The 26,472-nt window shown below is 38.4% G+C and overlaps 1 protein-coding gene across 5 annotated transcripts in view; it reads right to left on the reverse strand.

Annotated features, from left to right (window-relative positions):
• The window catches only part of LOC139726547 (proline-rich protein 5-like), a 109,666-nt gene that overhangs the window by 8,376 nt on the left and 74,818 nt on the right, over positions 1 to 26,472 (reverse strand). For all 5 annotated transcript variants that reach the window (XM_071637536.1, XM_071637531.1, XM_071637535.1 and 2 more), the window contains 5 exons: positions 6,947 to 7,027; positions 5,114 to 5,162; positions 4,191 to 4,248; positions 2,575 to 2,666; positions 1,682 to 1,757 (listed from right to left, as the gene is read on the reverse strand). In XM_071637536.1, the coding sequence (XP_071493637.1) occupies positions 1,682 to 1,757; positions 2,575 to 2,666; positions 4,191 to 4,248; positions 5,114 to 5,162; positions 6,947 to 7,027 (356 nt within the window). The remainder of the gene's footprint in view (positions 1 to 1,681; positions 1,758 to 2,574; positions 2,667 to 4,190; positions 4,249 to 5,113; positions 5,163 to 6,946; positions 7,028 to 26,472) is intronic.

A 26,472-nucleotide genomic window follows, 5' to 3' on the forward strand; every position in this document is an offset into this window, starting at 1 on the left:
CAAAATTTGACCAGGCATTCTCAAGTAGAAGATGAAAATGTACAATAAGGGCCCAAATTTTTAAGATTCCTTAATATTGGGGGCATTGGGAGCCCCCTGGGGCCCTTTGGGTGGAGCATGGTGCCCATTTTGATAAATTGAGATCCTAACCCCTTAGGGATGCTACCTGCCAAGTTTAATGAAATTCCATTATGAGGTTTTCAGGAGGAAGATGAAAATGTACAATTCAGGCCCCCATTTGGACATCCCTACCCCCCCCCCCTGCCCCAAGAGGGGCACCCCTGGATCTTCTATGAACAAACTTGAAACTACAGTCATTAATGTACTCACTCATGGTATTATCTTAGTTCTATCACTTCTGATTCTAGAGATTCCTTCATTTTGGGGAGGTTTGGGCCACTTGGGGCCCTCCAGGTGGGATACGGTGCCCATTTGAACAGATTGATATCCTATGCCCCTAGGGATACTACCTGCCAAGTTTGGTGAAAATCGGTCATGGGGTTCTCAAGAAGAAGATGAAAATGTACAATTTAAGCCCCATTAGGACCCCTCCCCACCCCCTCCCCTGGGTCACAAGGGGGGGGGGGGGGGCACCCCTGATTCCGCCACGAGCAAAATTGAAACTACAGTCATCAATGTACTAAGTCATAGTATCAACTTAGCTCTATCAGTTCTTGATCTGGAGAAGAAGATTTTTAAAGATTCTTTAATTTGGGGGGGGGGGGTGGGCCCCTGTGGGGGCCCCCTGGGTGGGCATGGTGCCCATCTTATATTGAGATCCTAACCCCCTAGGGATGCAGAATTACCTGCCAATTTTGGTGAAAATGGGGTCATGGGGTTTTCAAGAAGAAGATGAAAATGTACAATTTAGGCCCCATTGGGACCCCTCCCCTGGGGTCCCAAGGGGGGGGGGGGGCATCCCTGATTCTGCCTATGAACAACTACAGTCATCAATGTACTAAGTCATAGTATTAACTTAGCTCTATCACTTCTAGTTCTAGAGAAGAAGATTTTTAAAGATTCCTTAATTTTGGGGTGTTTGGGCCCCCTTGGGTGGGGCATGATGCCCAATTTAACAAATTGAAACTTAACCCCTACGGATGCTACCTGCCAAGTTTGGTAAAAATCGGTTCTGGGGTTTTCAAGAAGAAGATGAAAATGTAAAAAGTTTATGCATGACGCACGACGGACGACGCACGACGGACCACGGACCACGGACCACGGACCACGGACCATGGACCACGGACGCCGGACGAAGAACGATCGCAATAGCTCACTTGAGCCTTTGGCTCAGGTGAGCTAAAAAGTGGTTTATCAGTTGTCATAACTACTATGCGAGTTATGGTAGCAATGTGACTTCCGACAATCAACTACAGGGGGAGCTTTCTGTTCTCTGTAGTCATTATCATCATCATCGTCGTCGTCGTCGTCATCATCGTTGCCGTCATCGTTCTCATCCTCCTCCTCATCATCATCATCATCGCAACTTCGTTTCCCTTTTTTATTATTCCCCGTGCTTTGATCGGGACTGACTTCATTTTCCTTTAACCGCTTTTTTTCCGTATACAGGCCGGTTTCTAATAGCACCCACGCAGATTACATTCAGACCTCGTCTGATTGTGTTTTCTGCACACTGCTGGTGGCTTATCAATAATCTCTGACAGAAATTTACGCAACTCACTCGATAAGGGTAACTGCAGTACCACATGGTCCCGAAAACCAAGCAGTGAAAGCTGGTACATCGTGTGTCCTTTGGTCTGAAATACAAGATGAAGATTTTTTTTTTCTCACCGCATTATCAAAAGAAACTTTATACAGTCTGCTCATGTTTCCGTGTGTAGTATTAGATTGACCTAGACAAGTTCTGGCACTAAGCACGTGGTATTTGTAAAAGTCAAGCAAAGACCGATAGTCGTTTATTTTTCTCCGTAACGTGATCGTTATCTAATGAATAAACACGACAAATCTGAAATAAGATGGCAAAGATGAGGAAGAATGAGCATTTTACTTCAACGAAAGAGAAAGTTAACAGAATTAATTGATGATTTAAGTGATACTTACAGTGTTTCTGAACAACAGTAACAAAACAAATTTTTTCTTCAAAAATATAAAATATCATTCCTCAAAATATGGTCATGGACATAAGAAAGAGAAGTGAAGAGATATATAGGCCCTACTGTATGAATTCCGAACGGTGCATCACGAAACGAAACGAAAGGGGAAAACAACGAAATCTGTAAACGATGCAGACTATGGAGTGCGGAATCAAAACTATGAAAAGTGTAATTGTCATCTTTGTTTTCGTGCTGTGTGTTATATTTTTATACATAATATGATTTAGGATATGCTCAGTTGCTTAATATATTTGACACTTATTTTCGACATTCAATCGAGTTAGTGAAAACAGTCATTCTTTCATTCATTCATTCATTCATTCATTTTTATTCCGCTGCTCCGAATTTGGGTATCATAAATTCTGCTATAATTATTATAATGTGCAGAAGGACTTTACTTAAGAAGGGTCTGGTTGAACAAAGCGAAAAACAGTGCAGTGAAGAGAAGGACACGACGCACCTGAACAGGGTAGAATATAGCACGTAATGTGGGCAGAATTTCACAGAAGAAACAGTTCCACAGGTCAGCTAAGCTCGAGAGCAACCTTGGTCCTAGCACAAGAGGGAGAATGAAAAAAAAAGACAGTACATTTTAAATTGAATGCGTCTATTAACGCTTTTAAGTCATGTTGGTTCGATTTACGTAGAACAATATTTAGAGTGATAATTTAAGTAAAATGAAATAATATATATTCTCAATTCAATTGCTTCATTACGATGGGGGGGGGGCTCTATACACAATGCTTTTATGATGTACAGTCAGTTTATGCATTAACTAATGTGCTATCATTTCTATTTCTTAGTTTGAAGAGTGGAACGATTAGAACGTCTTTAAAGTGGTATCATATGAATGTTTCAAAAATTCAATTAGCCATACTCTGTATTCGCACACTGCAATCTACTCTATGATGATAAATACTCTTCTTCATTCAATTTGTTCTGTACATTTTTTCACATAAAATACACATACCGCATAGAAAACTAAAATGCAACCTTGTCGTGGTTTAAAGGACAAATTTCATTTCAGACATAATCATTTTGAAAGAAATATACATGATGAACGATTTAAGAGAATACTGAAGCTCTATGGACTAAATTCACATTATAAAACTTTATAAAAAGACAACATACAGGGCAAAACGTCATGACGGGAGCGAAAAAACAAGCACATTACGCCGTAACAGAACTGTGTATGGCAGTAGTCCGGGCTCACAATATCGATATGACAGAAACCACATGTTTTGAATAGGGTACTCATGAAAGATTCTGAGACATACAAGTGATAGTGGAATCGATAACCTGTCTTGAGCAACCCTCTGACACAGCTTCAACAACTCAGTATTCCCTACCCTACGAAGGATTCCTGCGATAGCTTACAGACGCTGTCTGCCACGATAACAATAGAGGGCGGCATACGGTCTGCCACAGTTACCTAGATTGCTTCTCGTCCAATACTCACGAGCCCACAACGGAGGAAAGGGGTATCAGTCCGGTTAATGGCGGGACTAACAGGTCCAGTAAAGTGGATTTGAGTGCCATGCTATATGTTTACGTCAATTTCAGAATTAGAAGAAAAGCACGGCATATTGTGTGCCTTTGACACTGCATACCTCTCTCTATGCATTTCTGTAATATTAATTTCAGATTGCAACATGAGATCATAACCCCGTGAAAGAGCTAGCCAATTTGGAATAATTGATAATATTTCTGTACCTTTTTTGCGCTCGAAAAGTCATGAAGTAAAATCAGATCTACCTTCATTCATACTAAATGACGCCACTAAAATATCAAGAACATCCTCTTCTACTTAAAATAGCAAAGAACAGAAATAGGTCTCGTGCTACTTTTCTCATCTACATGTACGAATGATTCTATCAGCCAAATGAACGTGTAACACGTGAAAATCCTGCTGCGGAAACGGTTCGTCATAGGTGCGGGAAGATGACTTGAGCCTGTTATAAAAAGCGTTCAAACATTCCACAAATGTCAACGTGACATCAAGTTAAAACAAACTTCCGGTATCTTGTTCCATGATTGGATGAAACTTTAAATACAAGGAGGTGATATCGGTCTTACCTCCATCGTTGTCCAGCGATTCGTACAGGATCTTCATCCCTCGCTGTAGTAAATTTTTCTGCAGAATTTGATAAACAAAAAGGTGATCAAAAAGGTATGGTTTGTGTTACTGCTACGACACAAGGATTGCAACAAAAACCGGCGCTTCACACAAGAGGTCCGTTTATAATAAGCTTCGTTGTGTCGGATTGACTTCTTATGGTACTCGATGATTATCAAAGAAGTCGGTGCTCTTCCAGTGAAAACTACCCCTCCCCCCACCCCCACCCCCACGGCCGAACACTCGTTCCGTCAGTATTGTAATGATCCCTGTAGCACACGAAATTTACTCATTTCACCCAAAATCAACATCTTTCTCTTTGTTGTTTTGAGCTTTTATACCCACTACACAAGACAAAATCACGAGACACGTTTATTTCCATGTTTATTATTTCGTTATTATACCTGTATGTCTATGCATGTCATGAGTAGGTTTATACGCTATGACTGATTCTGTTATGCTGTTGTTAAAATTGTTGATGATCCATCACGTTAATTCTTTTCATTTGTACAAGTGGAAAAATAAAATAACCTAAAATGAAACAGATCTGAACATACATGACGTTCAATAGGACACGATTATGCAGGGGAGAATAATAGATAACGACAAACTCTCTATGCAATGTGATAGAAGCTATGCGCCTACGAAGGACGGTGCACGAAGTATTTACGAATATTCACACTTTTACACACGTATGACTGCATTATGCTCAGCGAAGAGATTTGATTCAAATAAGGAAACACTTTGTGAAAGACTGGAAAACTACTACTGCAACATCATCATGTAACGAAAGTTTTTTTTGTTTTAAATCATTATCATTATCATCATTATCAGACATAAGTTTACGCTGAACGACTAGTACCATCAATTCTAGACGTCTTACCTTGTAATACTCTGAGATGAAAGACCCAATTTCCGATTTTATAGCCACTCTGAAACGTTAACATGAGAAATTTTCTTGAATAATGGCATAAATATCTAAAACGAACTCGACAGGATGATAAATGCAGTTATCAGCATTTAATAGAATGAACTTGGGATTCATTGTTTGATTAGTCCTTTGATATTTATAAGCAATAGAAATAATTGAGAGAGAGAAAACGGCGGATGATAGGCAGAAGAAAAGGAAAGAGATGACACAACAAAACATCCATCACTTTGAATTTACTGATTATTAGCCACAATCATGTCCCTTCAGATGGACTGATAGTACAACGCCATCTAGCGGTGAATATTTTACAGATACCGGCAAAGTTCCCGAGGAGGTACTATTAGTCACGGTTGTGTTAGCCAGAATGTCTGATTTCCCGGGAGACTTCGGCACTGTGGTCTTAATTTGTGCAATAAAGATGTCAAATGGTTGAAAGCTGAGAATAAAACGTTCTGATTACCACTGTGTCTCGAGCTGCAACTTGAATGCAAACCAAGAAATTCTTGTGTCAGGCAGAATCTTCGCGACTTGCAACTCGAGTCGAGACCATGACTGGCAGCCCCCATGTTTCTCAAATACAAATGTATGGAGCAAAGTAACAAACAACAGCAATAATCTGAAATGCTTTACTCCATTAGACACGTCATGGCTGTGGAATTAAAGGCGCATCAACCTCCAGATTGGGAGTTATTTTGACTGAAAGCATCTCAAAAGCCCAATCAGGCCTCTTAATCACGCCCTGTGGGCTTCGACGAATATAGCTGCGCTGGTCACGTGACTGCGTCGACGCTTGCTTATTTAACACAGGATTTTTGTCAGCGAAATGCCACAATATTTCCGTGCCGAGTTTGTGAGAAGTGCATTTACTCGATGACAATGATGGCATTCAGAAGGAGGAACGACTTCAGTGCAATCTGGAATGTTTCACTTAAGAGGACGGTATAGTTTTGGTTGAGATTGAGGATTCAGATTTTAACTTTTTTACGAGATGATTAGAAAGCACTCATGAAATATCAAAGGGCATACAATTCTAAAAGGAATTCAAACTTTATTCGATGAAAATCGGTTTTGAAATGGCTGAGATATCAAAAAATTAAGTGAAACAAAGTGGTCCTAATAAAAGGTGGGTCCCACCTTTTCTTAAGACCTCTTCGTGTTTGGATATCTCATCCATTTCAAAACCAATTTTCATGAAATAAACTTTGAATTCTCTTAGAATATTGTAAGCTCTTTCATGTTTCTTGTTTCATTATCTCACATAAAAGGTTGGAAACGTGAAGCCCATCTCAACAAAACTATACCATCCCTTTAAGGTCTCAGGGTTTTTTTCTGTCAAAAATTGCTTGTGCACAATACGATTTAGTGATTGAATTCATTCTCAAATAAATTCATTCATTTATTTATCAATATCTACCTATTCATGCACTCATTGCTGTTTATGAAAATCCGTCTTATCAAACGCTAACTCCAGAGTAGTAAATCTTACACAAAAAATGTGCACTGAAACCAAAAAGATCATGATAAACACTGAATTTGTAGAAGCACATTGGTGCCACACTAAGCTAGCTTAGACTTCTCTTTGATAGATCGTCTAGAGGGAAAAGGATGACGAAAAGAATTATCAAGTCCATTCGTATATACCTCATTGTGAATGCATGCAAGCACGTTTACAATGCGACAGGTTGTAGACGTCATAGATATCGGATGCCGTGGACGAATGAAATATGTATCATTTAGATATGGACTAAATATTACAGGACTGAATATTACGAAAACGTTACTTACTTGACCATTTTGTTGAGTTCGTAGAGCTCGCCTGGTTGGAGTTTGCGTTTGTTGAATACTGATAAGACCTTACTTTGAACCCTGTATAAAATGAAGAGAGGGAGAAAGAGAGCGAAATAAAACAGGGTTGCTTTTTAAGGAATGTCAAGACTACAGTGATGATATCTGCTTTCTCTGACTCTGTCAGTGTCTGTAGAAAACATATTTCTAGTGTACCACGACACGTTGATTAGAAATTGATTTTTCGATGAATTAACATCTGAATGACGTATAACTACTATATATACTGCTTTTGAAATATCATTGAAAAGCGAATTTCAGTTGGCAATGCACGGTGGCCGGTCACTGTCATGCCAAATGTTGCCTGATTGATCGTATCGCTTCAAGATTTAAAACCAGAAACGACTTTGTGATCGGTTGAACCCTGGCTGTGCCTGGTATGGCGGTAAATATGAATGTATTCATGGGGGCAAATTACAAAGCAACCCTGACACAGACGCTCACTAGCACCGTTCCTTTGATAATCATGCAATATTCATCGCTTGTAGTCTGCGAGCGTGTGATATAGTACCAGTGTTTACATGTTATCGCGTTTGTCTGTGCATGGGTGTTTGTATGTGTGTGTCCTTGTGTATGTTTGTCTGTGCTAGTTGATTAAAGGGTGTGTACAGTTCTGGTCGAAGTGAAGATTTAGCTTTTAACATTTTACGAGATATTCAGAAACCACTCTATGAGATGTCAAAGAGCATGTAGTTCTAAGGGGTATCAAAAGTTATTAGATGAAAATCGGTTTTGAAATGGCTGAGATATCCAAAAATAAGGTGAACAAAGAGACCCTAATAAAGTTGTGGCATGTCGCCTTTTATTATTAACACTTTTTTGGATAACTCAGCCATTGAAAACCAATTTTCATCAAATAAACGTTGAATCCTTCTTAAAATTACATGCTCTTTCATATTTCATAAGAGGCTTTTCATTATCTCACTTAGGAGTGTTCAAAACAGAATCCCTACCTCTATCAGTATACTGTACAGTCCCTTTAAGTTTATCAAATATCATTTAAACGTGAGAAGTGAGTTAATCGCAGTTTTTTTTGTGAGTTTGAATGTCATGAAGAAGTGAATAACAGCTTGCATCGTCATTTTCCCATTAACATTGTAACGTTCACATCTCGTATATGAAATGATTAAAGGATTCTAGGGGTTTGAGTTGTTCTGGTAATATATTTTGTTTTCTTCCCACTAGCATGCACGCTGCTCCATTTCTCTTAACTCCTCTCGTTGTGTAAAATTCATGATCGATTTGATTGGCATTCATTTCTACGAGATCATCCATCATATGTCCCATATTATTGGATTGAACTGACTTGAAATCTGGAGCACGACACCTGATGCTGTGTTGCCATACATTATGAGTCTCGCGAAGAGTTATACTCATCAAACCAGAGTGGTTCAAGTGCTCAACTTTACAAAGCTTAGCTCGTGGGGATAGAATGCCTTGATGGCGCCAAATCGCAGAGAGACACTTTACTACACAGCAATGAATAGATTGGCTTATTTTACACATAATACTCAAATTTATGCACTCATACCCTTAACAAAGGTTATTCCTGACTGCTAGAAAACTTGCCCGGGAATTTTGCGATATAACAACAAATTATGCACGCAAACGACTGGATGACTATATAGTTCTGATATGCATTCAGCAGGTTTACCGTATAGATGACTGGAATAGCTCACTTACCATAGGTCGTCAAAGAAGAAGTTTCTACAGATTTGACGCATATGCACACCTGCCTATATTCTGTGTTTACATTACGTATCGTGTGTGCGTGTGTGCGTGTGTGCGCGTGTGGTGTACAGTCTGTGAATTAATGAATGTTGCGTGCATGGGATAACATAATCAGAAAGTACTCACAAAGCACATGCCTCTATCAAAGCAGTTCATTTCCCCTAATGTCGTGTAGCTCCAGAAGCATTTTTTAAAAGCATCCTGTCACCTAACTATTTTGGCTTGCCGAATCTATATAGAATGTGTTCAATATCCAGATGAAAGGGTGTGGTGTTATAGAACTTGCTATGAGGTCATCTGTATTATCTGTCCAGCGTCCTCAGGGTACTCCCGGAGGAGGAGTTAACGTAGCAAAGTGTTGACATTGACCGTTTCATAATGATAAAGAAATCTGTGGAAAAAAAAAATATTGGATTAAGACGGCGGACGGGTTCATTACCAGAACCTGACTACATTGTTCTGCGGCGTCAGAAATGCATTTCTCACGTTTTCAACTTTTTTTTCTTACCAAATCCGTTGACAACATTTCGGAAAAAGCTGCTTACAGGAAAACATGTATAGACAAACAGAAAACACACAGACAGCAAGCTAAAAACAAATCAAAACAATAAAAACATACAATATTTGGCAAGGACAACAACGTGGGAAATTTCAAGAGCGTGAGCGCGTTTCTTCCGGGAGAAAATTTGTTTAGTACAAAACCGATAGTACCCCTCGGCACAGCATCATATATTCTATTACCCTCTAAGATTAATATCAACGCAAGGAGACTGGGAAAAAAAAAAACAGCGGAACTCCATGAAACGATAAGGTACCGCATTACGCTATTCAGCATTGTAGCACTGAATACATTTGACATTGAAATCCCCTGTGAAATAAGCGATAATTCGTGCATAATAGAGAGTTGGAAGCTCCAGCTCACTATTCATCGCTCTCCCCCCCCCCCCCCCGTCTCTACCCCTCCCTCTCCCCCTCCCTCTCCCCCTATCCCTCTCTCCCTCCCTCGCTCTCTCTCTCTCTCAGTCAAATTGAACATTCATGAGTAGCGAGATGAAACTAAACTTCGCCGTAACCCTGTCTATATTATATATTGGTTTGATTCACACTCTTGGAGACGGTTGCTTGGCAACAATCAAATCCTGTCAATGCTTCGGAGACCTAGTCTTCTAGCCTTGGGACCCCTGGGATCGTACATTGATGCCCTCGTTTACAAATGTAAGGACAGTTGACAAGCTTAGCGAGAGAGCAAAGACAACTGTACATTAAAAAGCTGGTGATATGTAGTCGCCATGGTTTTTGGTTCACCATCATTTTGCTGTTCTTCCATGGCGAATATTAACATCTTATGACATGTTCAACCACGGGCCAATTAAGAAGTATGGTATGATTTGTATTTCATGTCAAAATGATAAGATCACCCACCGTATGTCCTCCCCCCCCCCCCCCAAAAAAAAAAAACAACAACAACAACAACAACAACAACAAAACAAAACAACAAAACAACAAAACAAAACAAAACAAAACAAAACCTATGAGTATAATGCACTCTGATTTGGCTTTTTGTCTAATATCATTTGACAAATTTCTGGTTTGTGGTATATTTGCTGATGAGTGAAATAAGTTTGCCTATTTCATGAAGCACTCAATCTTATGTATTTACAATATCAAATGAAAGGTATCTGAAGAATATTACATATCATGTCCATTCACATGAAAATGAATATTTTTTTTGAATCCACATTGGAAACTCAAAACCAGAACAAAACTGACAAATATTTCCAAACAAATTATCCCTGATCATAATAATCATTAAAAATAAATAGGCAAGTAGACATGCGTCAGTTTATCACAAATTATTAATGTCAGAGGTATAGTACTATCCTTGCTCATCGTATCAGAGTATATCATAATATGCAGTATATCAAGGAGCAGATGTGAACTTATACATCTGCAATATGAGTGGATTACGTTTTGTCATGGCAGCTGTCTCGGCACTACACACAGACTATTCTCTACAAGTTTGGATTGTGTCTCTTTAGAAAACCGTTCCTGATCGGCATACTTGCTCTGGAAGTCGACTCGAATAGCACTGACTAGCATACATCACGTAAATTATGACATTCAATTTTAGAAATACTCGAATATGATCCATTCTGTCCACAGATCACTATAAAAAAGGAGAAAAAAAAGATAACTCCTCTCTTGCTCTCGTCGACCGATTTAAACTAACTCTTGTAGAGATGACATCTGAGATTAAAAGATATCACTTTTCAAACGCTGAGAGAGGAGTCAAGGGCAGAGAACATGCACTCATTGTTAAGGTCATCTTATTTTCTGTTTAACCATGATATTAAAATGATACAGCTATATAGTGACACAAAATTGACACAATCTACCGTACGGGACTGGTACTATACTGGTCCATACAACTACAAGAACTGATAATGATGACACTTATAGGACGTAATCATAATCATAATGATAAACAGCATCGCACACACACACATACACACACACACACACACACACACACACACACACATCAAGTATCATATCAATTATCCTTCTTCCAATCGACGAGTAAATATAGGTGAATTGTGAGGACTGAAAGACGCTCCACCTGACTAAATGCTCTACAATGGTTTTACAAGTCTTAGAAGATGTGCGCGCTCCTTTGATATCACACCTGTTCAGGAGTGGAAAAGTTTTGTATGAAAGAAAAACGCAGCTGGAGCATTATTGTGCACCCTTTCTGGAGCCGACTCCAATCGCAAACGTCCGAGAAAACGGGATACCAGCTTGTCTTTTGGCAAGCCACGCTAAAACGGCACCAAGTTTAAAAGCTGGAGTCATTCTCAGGTATGTTAATGCTGGATCCCCTGGCTATCTGAGCTGATGGTGAAAAAAAAACAACATTAGAAATCTATTTTTGCGTTAATCTCGTCATATGCGCCAAATGTAAAAGGAAATGAAGATATTTGATTTGAATATTGTAAATGTGATATAATAATGATTTATTTGCCTTACATGATGAAATGAATTGCACTATAGGCAAATTATGTTCATCGCGGTTCTTTTGTGGTTATCATTCCTTGCAGCAATATCAGTTTCCATAATGAATTATCAAAGTGAAATGAAAACTGCATTGGTTGATTCGTCCCTATATGATTTGCTTCTTCCTCTCTCGCTGTAAGGCGTACAGGGCATTTTGATGAGAAATACAACAAAATGACGTAGAAAACAGTAAGAAATGTTCATCCTATCTAAATGGAAGACCTAAGAACAATTAGATGCTTTTGTCTGTCTATGACATTATCATTTTTCCCCGTGCACTTCATAGACTGACTTGACTGCGGGCTTTAAGTTGTGTTCTACATCTAAATGTCATCTTCATCTTGCTGCAAGGAGAGCGTTTTTTACCCTATCTCTTTTAGTTGGGTAGCGGGGAGTCTGGTGGTCGGTGACCGCCGCAGCGTACAACATGCACCTATCGTGCATAATTCATGCAAGAAAAACACGCCCGAGAAAGACGGGCGACACAATAGAGGGGCCAAGTTCGCATTGCTCTCGGGGGAGTACGGCATCTAATTCTGCAGTCAAGACGAATTAAATCGGTGTGACGGATCCACAGAATGTGCAGCAATTTCACCAGACAGAGCACAGAGGAGTTCGTCCGTGCAAGCACAGCAAGGAGCGACAGCCACCATCCCACAGCAGCTTGCCACTGTTGGATGACTGTCGTCAAACGTACACGATGGTAGCAACCATTTTGTTATTGCTTTTTTTGGGGGGGGGGGTGGAGGTTTATCGTTGCAACTACAATGTTACTTATTTTTGGAGTTTTTACACCATACTACTGAAATAATATTGTGTGACATACGAGAGGTACGCCCTAATTCCAAAGAAGAACTATACTCCGAGAGTTATTTCTGTTTGTCCTCTTTACGCAGTCGTCGTCTTTAAGAACCCCTGTTAAAATAATTCAAGGCTGACAGAAAGACCCTTGGTAAAGAAAAAGATAGAAGAGAGCAGCAAATTCATGACAAATCACATTCTGAAGATGAACCTTTCAAACAGCCTACACCTACGCGCATATCGACGATATATAGCCTACTTACCTTGTTTGAAAATGAGGACACCACTTCTATACTTATAGTGAGTACATCGGGTCGTGATACCTACGATATATCCCCAGCTTAGGAAAAGCGTTATATTATAGCATACATAGCTGTCATCTCAATTTCCCCCAGTCAATTTTTCATAATTTGCCGTCTTGATCGCTTGATCCATGGGTTTCATTAAAGCCCCTCAAACCTTGCCATTTTAGTTTCCGTGCTCTTCACTTAGTGGGCTATTAATGTCGTGGCAAATTGAGGATCCTACAGTGCATAGCTTGGCGGAATGTAGGTGTACATTAACATTCTTACATACCGCTCATTTATGTTTGCAGCGACAACTTGCTTTTCTATCTCAGATCTTATGAGAAGTCTAACGAGCTTCTTGAAATTATTCCGATCTTAAAGTCACTATTTACTATTGGGAGCAGTGATTAAAAAGATGTTCGAGCTATCACATTTGAAGCATATGTATATAGTTCAGTTGTATCACAAAACATCCCACCATATAAAGATTTCGCAATAAAGCCACGAATTTAAGGAGATACTTGTGTCATTAATTTTCTCAATAAATCATAAGTGTAGACGGCTTAAAGTCATCATTAGAGAAAATTTAGTTCCTACATGGTATCCTCATTGGTGAGTCATGATAACGTGACGGGAACCATTTTCACAGTTATAGAGGAAGATGGAGTCTAAATGAGATTAAAGGACAAGTTCACCTTCATATGCATGTGGATTGAGTGAATGCAGCAATATCGATAGAGCACGTCGGTGAAAGTTTGAGGAAAATCACACAATCTGTGCAAAAACTATGAATTTTTGAAGTTTCACTATCACCATCGCTGCATGAAAAGACTACTACAGCTTGTGTAGAACGATATAAAGAAAATATGAAGAAAAATAAACATATTTTCACCTGTCTTCATGATAAAAGAGTACTTGACTTGTCTCTTTAAGAGGGCATGAGAATAATACAACCCTTAACATAAGTCAGTGACAATTCAAGGGAATGTGTACTTTCTTCAAATAATGAAATTTTGTGAAATTCTCGTTTTAGTTTCCTTGAATTGTTAAACGCACGTGACATCATAAACTGTAGGTAGTCGATCCTCCTATCCAGCAGCGACTAAAGCAGAAACTTTTAAAAATTCATAATTTTTGAACGGATTGTGTGATTCCTTTCACTGATGTGTTCTACCAATATTGCTGCATTCACTCAATCCTCAGGCATATTAAGGTGAACTGGTCCTTTTACACCGTTTTATAATATTATCAACCTTCCTCCTTCTATAGGTAATCCTCCATAGGTATGGCACACCACTTCCTATGAATACTGGATCAGTGAAAGTCAGACATGAATACTACTGAGTATATAACTATCGACAATACGTTGTATTCGATAGTCAATATCTTGTCAGTATGAGACTGAAAACTAAACTACATTCTTTATATTGGGCCATACGCTCATATCACCTTGTTCGATAGAAAATGAGAAGTGATATTTCCTCCGAATATGATTCATACCTTTATCAAATTTCAGGGTTTTTTTCATACCATTCACCCATATACCAAAACAACGTCTTAATAATTTACCATTTTCAGAAGAATGAGAGAACAAACATGGGGTATTCTCTAATGCTAGTCATCACATCCCCTCCCGTAAAGTGGTTTCATGATTGCTTTAAGTGGCGCGTCTCTTGCCAGCGTGACTACACCAAGTTATATGGTTTTCGGCACGATGTCTACGTCAGCACACGATGACTTAAAGAGGGTGATTGCCAGCTGCATTGCCAGGGAAGAAAAAACGAGGGCAGGAAATATTTCCTTATTTTTGTCTTGACGTTGGCCGCCGGGGGGGCACCCTTCCTCCTCCTGTATAAAGTCATTTCGACAACCTTCAGCTCATAATTATAATTGCACGTTCCAAACCGCAGTGATTTAGAAGATTCTCACTCAAGTCATGTTCGCTCTTTGTGAGATAACAAGCAGCTCTTCTTCCATCAACGCGTTGCATCGATGTTATGACGTCAGGGGAAAAATATGCCTTCTCTCTCCCTCAATACCACCATCGAGTATAATAGATGCATACACACCAACAAACACACAAACACAATCCTCTTTTCATTCCCTCCATTTACCCCTTCTGGTTTAATTAATCCTAATGACTCTCATAGACTGTCTCCTCTACGTGCGTTAAAACACGTACACATATATCGCTCTGGGAATCACAAGATGGTATCATACACAACGAACTACCATTAAATTTTCAGTGCTTCAACACACCTCACTCTCTCCCTCTTGACTCGACAAATGGAAAGAGGGATCAGTTTTATCAGGCGTATCATGCGATGTTTCTATCGTTTTTAGGCTTGGGTAAAACAGCGCTGTTATAAGCCCATTCCCTGATGTAAAATCATAGTGAACTTTTTTTCCTATACTTTTTTATGTAAACTAATCGAAAATACGGTAAATGATAAACGCGGATCCGTACTCATTACCACAAGACCAACCAGAGCCAAGCAAGCCAAAGACTCGCTCAACGAATGCATGGACTATTATTATATTATACATATTAATACTACTATTATATTATTATTCATATCGTACTCTTTTTGAAGCTAATTAACAACAGTTCAATTGACACAAAGAGCTTGCTACAATCAATCGTTGATTTTACCACTGAAAATGTCACTGGTGATTTGTATTAACTCAACATGATAGACTGAAAAGAGATTACATTCGACTGAATATGCACGAAGGAAAAAGAAATCGTATCGATGAACACCATGCTGGATAAATAAGACAGGGTACATAATGATAGAAGGAGAAATCCTATCAATCAAAACCATGCTGGATGAATAAGACAGGGTACATGATTATAGAAATGTTAGATTAAATTTCGACGGACTAACACCAAAAAAAAAAAAGACGGTTTGGGGATGAAAAAAAAATAAAGATTCTGATTCGCGAAGAGAAAATACACACGGAAGCATCTTAACTTGGCATCCATCCTTCTACACGGGAAGACAGGAAATCCTTATCTTATACGTCATACACGTTTAGTTGATACGCATGTCTTTTTTATCACAACATTATTCATCAGGAGAGTAGAATATACCAAACATGTTTACCCAAACGTGTCATGAAAAAAAAATCACAGACAAAACAAATCAAAACAAAACAATATGTGCTTATTTGTTCCTAACTGCTACTTTTTTAAACGAAAAAAAAAAACCGCAACCGTATAAATTAACCAAGGTTTACGTTCGTTTCAAAAATCTATGGATCTGCTACATCACAGAACCATTTTCAGGTTGACAGCCTGCAGATTACAGGTGCGCCACAGGGGTGTATCCAGGATTTTTTCTGGGGGGGTCGTAACCAAAATTTTTGGACCTTTACCTTTGCGAGGAAGCGGAGCGACCGAGCGGGGGGAGGGTGTGGGAGGGGGGTGTCCCCCCTTCCACGGTAGGGAGTTTTTGAATTCTATAACTTAAAATGGGGCAATTTGGTGCATACAAAAGTGACTTTTTCGGCATGGCAGTGCAGCTTAGAAATAAGGTAAATTATGGCATACTAAAACTAAGTTACGAAATTTACGACGTTTTTGACAATTTGCTGGAACACCACCTGGTCACTTTTTTTTTCCTGTTGTAGGCCTATATAGAGTAAAAAGCCCTAAAAAAAATGTCTTTTACAAAAAGTGGACCTCTTGAAAATTTGGGGGGGTCGTACGACCCTCCCGACCCCCCCCCCCCCCCCCCTTGCATACACCCATGCGCCATCATAAGTTCATCGCCTGAAGAAATCTGGTATAATGAAATGGAAACAATTCTCTCTTCTAGCCATTATTCAGCATACTGCACTCTTCAAAACGATGCGAATATTTGTATTAGCATTTGAGACGGTTGGATTGTCGACGAAAACGAATGTGATTGATTACTGAGAGTAAATCCGATCGACCGATTTATGCCATCTTTCCTGACGCCATCTGGATATTGGACGTTCAGCAATGATTCGTGAAAATGAGAACTGCGTGGGAGAAATGAAACTATGGAGATTTGCGTGGACTGATCCTTCCTCGTATTTTGCCGTAACCAAATGCTGGGATTTGACATGGCAAAATCAATCGACAACGTGCCACATAAAAAGACAAGTAACTATTAACAGACATAAAGGAATACATGCTCTCTACATTTCGGTGATCACCGTTTTAGTTGGTTTCTTTTTGGGGGAGCATGCGTTTGGGTATGTTTATATATGTCTGTTGCGTAATATGTGGAAGAGAAGAGATGAAGGAACTGATTTTCGTCCAATCTTTATATCTGCGTTATCTTCCCTCCTTCGTCACTATGGAAAGGTCAGAGTGTCTGGGTGTGGGTGTCTGGATGTGGGTGGGTTTTTTTTTTTTTTTTTTTGGGGGGGGGGGGAACAGTACTCATCATCCTTTTTGTGATCAGTATATTGTGCATGGCAACGGCGTATACCTGTTGGCAATGCCATGAATTCTTCGTTGATTTGAAATTCTCCGCATCTCTTGATGAAGGTCATTACTCAAGAGAGGCAGGCAATTGCAGCCAATCTCTCTCCCGCAAAAAGAGACAAATGTCGAGTAATTCGCCTTCACACGGACACCTCCTGCTTCACTCAAGGATAAACTCATCGTACACCCTGTCGTCAACAAAGTGACTGACTCATCACAATTATGTTTACACCTGAGATTGAGATGAATATCTAAAAATGTTATTTGAGGGGAAATCGAAAAGTTGAACGTTATCGCTAAGTATCAATGGGCACATGGCTTTATAAAGGGATATTGAAGAATACACGCATGAAGAGCAGTGTCTTTTCTGAGATACCGATTCACGAGAGTGAGCCTTGGAGTATGATAGTATAGGCTTGCTAAGGGCGAAAAAAGGGGCGATCGCTGCATTTTATAGTACAATCTAATGTCCTATTTAGCACACGTGTTCCTCGGTACAATTGGAATTGTTTCATCTCAAGGGACAATCTGTATCTATGAAATGAGCCTTAATTTGCATAATTTACACAAAAATATATAATTATAAAATTATCAAAAAATATATGTTCATCCAGCAGAAATACCTAATCTGGTAGAAGTTTTCTATAGAGTATGTGGAAACAATTCCTGCAAAAAGTGATTTCATACCTATGTAAATAAACATAAAATTTGCATTACAATTACGCGAGTTATGCATTTTGATTTGTAAACAATGAAAACCCCCTTAAATCTCATCCTAGATAGATATAACCCTTTAATAAAACAAAATGAGAAAAGAATTTGAAAAATTGAACCATTATTACCAGCTAATTTACATAATTACTAAAGAAAGTAAAGTTAAAAAACATTATTTTTAAAGTTCTTCTCACAGTCTAAGAAGTGCATTTTATGATAAAGACTACCAAAGTAGTATGCTTATCCTTTAGTCAAAAGGAAATGGTTTGTAATATCAAAACACTATTTCTCTATAAAAATACCATCTAATTAGCATATTGTGCATATCAATACCCGAATGTACCATAAGTCAATGGTCAAGGTCGACCTAAGAAATTGTATCAGTTTACACGATAAATCAAGCCTGGATTAAGCACATTTCACCAAACTTGGTCCAAGGATGACGTATGATGGAGCAATTGATTAGGTAGTTTTTAAGTAAAATTGGCAAGAGGTCAAAGGTCAAAAAGTTCAAGGTCAATGCTCAAAATTTCATTTTTCCCCATATCTATGCAATGCCAGAAGGTATTTTCTTGAACTTATTGACTGCATAAATGTACTACCAAAATAAGATTCTCTAGAGAGTTTCAGGTCAAGAGTCAAAGGTCAAGTGAAAATGTTCATTTCACTTCTTTTTTTTTTCTCTCCGTATCTCGCAAATGATTCAAGGTATCTTCATGGAACTTGGTATTGGAAGGGATTTTCTAGGGAATTTATGGGTCATTTGTCAAAGGTCAGGGGTCAGAGATCAAGGACAATTGGGCCCTCAAAAATTAAAATTTCACTATTTCAATCATATTTTTGCAATGCTTGTAGGATTTTTCTTGAAACTTGATATATACATATATTACCTAATGGAGATTCTCTGGGAAATTTCCTGCCAAAAAGTCAAAGCTCTGATGAAAGTGCTATATTTCACTTTTTCTTCCATATCTTGAATGTGAATCAAGGTATCATGAAACTTAGTACATATTTGTGCATGTTCTACCTGACAGTGATACCCTTGTTGATTATCGAAAAAATGTTAAGCCCTCCCCTCTAAAGTGTTTTTGTTTCCTCTTGATAAGTAGGAAAGGACATGGAATTCAGTGACATGGTATAGTCATCACCGACATTGCATTTAATGTATGGGTCGCATGAAAGTTAATTTTGATGCACATATGTATAACCTCTGACATTCTTACCCTTTACATTTTTACCTGTGTATTTTTTTTCTCTATTTTAACCTCTGACATCTTTACACAAAACCAGTTAACATAATTATTTTTGGAAAAAGCTTCAAGATCATGTAGGTCATGATGATCTATACAGGTATTAGCTGGTATGTGGTGGAATATAACATTCTTTGGACAGCCAGGGAGTTACAATATCCCAAGGGAAGACAATCACGATCAGGGAGAATATGACATTTACGATCCTTGCAAACAGTAGCATGTGACGATCTGTTGACAAATCACATCGTAGTAATTGTAAAGGCCATCTAATATACTCTTTTATGGCTAAGAACATATTATTTCTGCTTTGATTTATTGTTGAAATTGACTGATTTTAAGTCAGAGACTAAGATTATTTGACTGAGAGTGTAACATCTCCTATATTGTTCACATGACAATTTTTGCATGAATTATTGCCTTATCACAATGTTATTGTGTATAAATTTCCTAGCATAGTTCCCATGCCATAGCAGCTCACAGTATACTGAGGGAACTTTTTTTTTCAGAAACAGACGTTGTTTCTAACCCAAGCTTGTAAGTTCTTAATGTGTGCAGATACCCTTGCATCCACATAGTTTGCACAAGTTTATAATCAGTTTGATGTAAAAGCGTCTTATTCGCTTGGTTGCCTACAAAATACAATGAAAATCAGAATTCACACTTTCACAATGGTGGTGTTTTTTGTAATGATTTTCTAACCTCAAAACTCAGGTGTGTACTGTTTATAACGGGGAAAAAATCCTTTTGTAAGCAATATTGTTCCGATTTGCATATATCAGTGCTGTTCCTATGTAGGCCCTACTGTTATATTTGCATAATCATATTTAAAGAATGTCACTATCGATTGCTATTTTTCCCACCCTGCAAAGCATTTACGCAATGAGGGAAAATTGATAGTAAAAATGATTTTAAAGATCAATTTGTTTCGAAATTTCACGTCTTGTATACCTATTTACATAATTTATGCATAAAATGCCTAAGTTACTTAAATAATATGGAAACAATTTAAGCAACTGAAGAGTGTTGTTGCGAGAATATTGTCTTATTCTATTAGCTTTTTGGATATTAAATTAAAAGCGATTTAAGATATTGTCACATGATTGCTTTTTGTTTGTTCTGATTATCTATGTATAGGTATTGATATGCACATTCTGCAAATAACAGGTTGTTTGCATAGAGAGAGTTTGTCTCTTTAGATGAATCATTTGCTTTTGACCCAAGGAACAGGTTCAAACTTTGTACTACAAGATCCAGTGCTTAATAGATTAGAAATTCTTTCAAAAATGCAGATTTTTGCACAATAACTTGCATAATTATGCAAATTTTATGTTCGTTTACATAGGTATGAAATAAATTTTTGCAGGAATTTTGTCCATTTACTCTATAGAATACTTCCACCAGATTAGGTATTTCTGCTGGATGCATATATAATTTTAAATATTTTTTATATGTATTTTTGCATAAATCATGCAAATTAAGGCTTATTTGCATAGATACAGAGTGTCTCTTTAGATGAACATTTTTCAATTGCCCTAAGGGAACATCTGTGCCAAGTAGGACATTTGTACTAAAAAATGCACCGTTTACCCCCTTAACAAGTCTACTATACATACTATGGAGTGAGCGGACTTGATGAAAATCCATCATCAAATGATTTACGCCCTCAAGTCGTAGCGTTCCATCGTGGTGGCAGAATCGAGGCTGGGGTAACCTCGCCGACTTATCCCCACCCCCACCCACCCCACCCCTCCCCCATCATCCTATATCCCTCCTGTCTCTATCTCCAACAACTTATATTGCACCCTGTTCTGAAGGCACTAACATATCGAGCCATGGCTGTCCCGCATCTGTTTATACACGTCATGCATTGGTTTGTAAAACACACGTCAGCCAGCACTAAAAGCACGCACTTCGTTCAAGCTCACATCTAGCGTAGATGGAATACATCAAGACATTAACATGGGTACAAAATTCAGTTGGCCCACAACTCAATTTGAGGCAATTTGACGCACACTTTGTGTGCACTTCAATATCATATGAAAAGATAACAATACGTGCGAATGATAATAAAGACACTCCGAGTATTTCGAGGTGTTATCTTCACAACAGATGTAAAGCCAATGCCACTGAAGAAGATGATATATTGTACTGTTCCAGCTGTTAGCACTATAGGGGATGTACAATGTAAATACTCACTGGATCTTGCACCGTCATTTGATTTACATCTTACTTCTCTTTACTTTCAGAGCAGATGTAGAAAATTCTACCTACAGTTTTTTTACCTCAAGAAAGACTGTTCACCTACTAAAAAAAGAATAGCCAATGAATAGACAGACATCACCATAGTTAAAAATGAAGGAAAATAAATCATATATATATATATATATATATATATATATGAAAATTTGTCACTGGATGATTTCTTTACATTCAAACAAGGAAATAGTTTGTTTGTTTTTTCACAAAGACAGCGTTCTTGTTTAATGTAATTATTTTAACCTTGCCTTTATTATACTCTTAATAACCATGAAAATACGTATAGTTTTCTTGATTGTTATTCATGAGTTTAAGATAAATCTGACTTTTGTATGATTCCAACAATTTATTGTGTTGGAATACTTCACTTGTATTGCTATTGTGTTCGACCAGGTTCTTTCTTTTCGCTGTTCTATTTTCATCTCTTTAATGTCCTATTTCTTTTTCAAGAAGAGCATATTTTCCTTGGGACATGATGATTTATGTTGTTTATACGTAGGTGTTAGAAATACCCGACGAAGGCCAGATATCTATTTTAATAGAGAAGTAACACTAGAGCAAATTGAATGAAATCCACCTGTATTGAAGAGAATCAAATGGACTGAATTTTGCAGCTTCAACTCCCACGTAGAATAATCCCACATTAGCCATTTAGTGAACTACGAAAAAAAAAATTGTCTGATCCATCATCATTCTAAAAAGGGTTAAAGGAGGAAAACTGAATGGGTACTTTATTGAGGGATTCTAAAGAGAAAGAGAGAGAAAGGTCAAGAGAAAGGTGGTATATTTGTATAGCTACTCCTTTTCAAATACCTTATCATAGTGGTGTCATCGGAGTGCGATATTTCGTCTCTCCTAAAATCCTCCGGGGCATTGGTGTCACTGCTGCTGCTCTCCATCATGCATCTTCTATACTTCCCTTTCTGCTTGTTGGTGCTAACCAGACTATCCACGCTTTCAAGCTTATTACACACCAAAAAATTATTAAAATCGCCATTGGAATGCTAACAAAACAGCAACATGTAGATTACATTACTAGGCGTAATTTCTCAGTTAATAATTTTGACCAAATCTTCGTCACAAACACATAAAATACCCAAAACTTTGACTACCTCGAACACATGTGTGTGTGTTTGTGTGTTTGTGTGTGTGTGTGTGTGTGTGTGTGTGTGTGTGTGCGTTTATGTGTATTCCCCCTAGTTGCTCAATACTGATAAAGCAAAAATCTTACTGTCTTGATTGTACGGTATCCTTTATATCTTATTATTCCTTGCTCGCATGTCAAAAGAATGCATATCATAAGGTTGAGAAAGACGAATGTAATTCTGCGGTGTCTTCTGTACGGACACCTGGGCCCCGTTTTATCAAAAGATAAAATCGATTATAAATTTCCTTACCACACAGGCTGCCATAGACTCATGATTGAAATCAACAATATAATCGATTATAACTCTTCATAAAACAGCTGGGCCCTGGGCCCTGTTTTATGAAGAGTTATAATTGATTATATAGTTGATTTCTAGTCTATATGGCAGCCTGTGTGGTGAGGAAATTTATAATCGATTATATCTTTTGATAAAACGAATGTAATATGCTGGAATGAATATTGTCTATTCCACTATCTAATCATTAGACGTTTAGTCAGCTGATGTGCACTGGTTCATAACGAAACAGCCTTATAGGCATGCAACTTGTCTGGATGCGTTCCCTTCCTATGGGCCTACGCTTATACAGGGCAAAAAAAAAAAAAAACCCAAACAATAACAAGTTGTACGTGTTTTTGTAATGTCACTGAAGAAGCAATAATGAAGCAGTTTTAGGAGAGGTACTGTCATACCTTCATTTGGTTCTATGTTTTCTGGTATACATTTCCTCATTTTGATAATTTGCATATAACTCAAAATACAATACTTAATGTTTACGTTCGTAAAATCTGAAAAAGATATTGGTCAGATTAAACAGAAAAACCTGAAAAAAAAAAATGTCTCAAACAACATATTATGATAATACATTGTACAAACATTTACTCCTTTCTGAGCTAATGAGTCAACTGTGCTCAAATTTTACACACATATCTACGCACAAGAAATGAATATTGGCACACTAACGGTTAATTCATACATTGCACACACTCAAACGCAGGAAACACGTGTCGGCGGTACAAATGGGCATAATCGCGGTAACAAAATGGTCTCGCCTCGAATACATTATGATTCCGACTCCATTAAAGTTTCCCCATGGACAGTTTAACGATTCCCTCCACGATCGATCTATTTCTTTAACGGCATGCACGAGGCAAGAGCAAATCTTCGAATGGTTCCAAGGCGCCTTTTTAACGCGATGCGGAATTCGCCGTTTGGCGTCGTTTTGAAAGAAATAAACTCTGAATAAGACGAAGCACTCTAGAGAGTATGTGGCCTTCTACACAGCTTCCCCGTTTAATCGATTCGTTGTGATCTGGCGACGGTGGTTCTTTTTTTTTTCTTCTTCTTCTTCTTCTTCTTCTTCCTCCTCTTTTTCGCAAAGACACTGTCTTGTTAGTACCCAGTATTCTTAAAACAAATGCGCACATAAACACACACATTCATACACACACGCACATACACACATACACGCAGACACACACACACACACACACACACACACACACAAACACACTCTCCCTTCCTTTCATTTATCTCAATGTATCAACCACTGTCAACCTATACCTATCTTGTATCTATTTCTCGACATCACATTTTGTCTAAATTGCTCTTTCTGTCTTCTCTTTCTCTTTCTCTCTCTCTCTCTCTCTCTCTCTCTCTCTCTCTCTCTCTCATGGCTTGTAACATGTCAATTTTGTTGCAACACACTTGTATAGTGAGCGTTATCTTCGATTTATAACTTTATCCCATCCCATTATCATATCAACGAAATGCATTATCACCTAAATAAAAGCAATCCGACCTTCCGACGCTGCCCCCTTTCCCAGTTCTTGCTTTTAGTTTATTTTCTGATTTTTATCTCTCCCAGAATAAATATTCGTTCTATTCCTAAATGTAAGTTCCCTGTACATGTAGATCCATTACCTATACCTTGTCATTATAATGGAAACTGCAATTACTGTGACTCATATTATATGCATGTGACGTCATCTTTCTGCAAGGGGTCAAATTTGAGGAAAAAATATGAAGAAGAATAAAACAGACACACACACAAACACATATAGATGTGGTACGTCTATAGAGCGAATTCAATACTAGCACTCTGTGAGGAGGTGTCATTTTGACAACTCTTGAATAACTGTGACTGCTAAATCTTGTTTAACAACTTGTATCGACACAATGATCGAGATTAATCGAACGAATGTACCATTCCTTTCGGGGGGAAAAGAAAGTAAAGAAAAATGGCAAATTCTCAGAAATAAAAACAGCCACTAGGCAAGCCATTGTGGCTTGTGAAACAAGAAGGCAGAATTACTCAAAGTAACATTATTCTGCGTGTCTCCTTTCATCCCAGCAAATAATAAGGATGCATTCAACTCTCGACTGATCGTCATTTGATCGCACTGAGGCTCGGAAACATCGTGGTGAAAAACACCTTCAGGCGAGTCCACTATGCAATAACAGCGACCGCTGATACCCCTATACCTCAACATCTACCGAGGATATACTGAAGTGAGATCTCAGCTCTAAAAACACAAGCCCGTGGTATTTTTCTTTGTTTGTTGGTGGTGGGTGCAGTTTCCATCAAGGTAGTACTTCAGCTGGTGGGTATCAAGCTTATGAAATACTCCAATATTCCAAAGAACGAAAACCTTGTTTTGCAAAATCCCCACCATTGTGAACACCGAATACTTTGCCAAACCTGAAAGTTTGTGGTTTGTTTAATGTGAAATACATTCAAATTGCCTCTATTGTTTACGTGCGACACGAGAAACGTTGCGTGTATAGGCTGCTTTACCGTGCACCACAACATAACGTACCACACACTATGTCGTCATTCTAAAATTTCTACATAGAATTAGAATATCATGATCAAACGATAGCACTCACACAAAGGTTTTATTTTGACTTTTTAATTGACTGAAAAGCTAGTCTAGATGCTTCTGAATCTTATGCCCAGGAAATATCTTTGACACCAGAGGCGGGAAGAGAGACGGTTGGCATGCAGACGACTTGTGCGTCGACACGAAGATCGAACTTGTCCTAATTCATATTCATCGTGTTGGGAAGCAATAGAAAGGAAAGGAATGCCCTGGGGTTACATTCATGTGCCAGAGATTCCGTCTATAATGATATTCGCCCGTTCTGGCGGTCACACACGGGCACCTCAATTTCTGAAGCACACCTTTGCAGATGGTGATCGTCGCTTCTCCCATAATGCGTTTTGCCTTGTTTGCTGACTAAAAACGCTAATTAGTTTGGCACACGGCTTGTGTGGTGGTAGGAATTGATCCCCAAATTTGTCTGACCACGATATGTCGCAGACAGTATCAATCAAGTCTCTGCTGGGTAAATCATGACGTATCAATCACCACTCAGGACCTATTATCAACAGAGCTGCCATGCGTGTTTGGCATCTGCCTCGTAGAAGACGCAACCAACATCAGCATAATCAGACAGGTTTTCCGACAGCGACCTGCTTGTATGCCATAATTCATCTTAATGTACATTCTCCTCCTTGCTTTTGAGGCCTGCTTTGTGGTTAGATTTGTTCGTACATTACAAGAATTAAATAGCAAATAACAGAAACATAAACATGAAATTAACAATCAAAGACAAGCGAAGGCAGTGATATAGTACAGCAAAGAGAAAATCAGTCCATTTTTCATGCAACCTACTGCCTACTAAAAACAAAAAGCGATTTCACATGTATTTTCGAATGTATGTCGCCGTTTCCAAAAATCAGATGACAAAATACATGATCAAA

This window comes from Diadema antillarum, unplaced genomic scaffold, assembly GCF_040938485.1.
Source record: "Diadema antillarum isolate AM-2024a unplaced genomic scaffold, OU_Dant_1.0 seq00000089_RagTag, whole genome shotgun sequence".
Lineage (NCBI taxonomy): Eukaryota > Metazoa > Echinodermata > Echinoidea > Diadematoida > Diadematidae > Diadema > Diadema antillarum.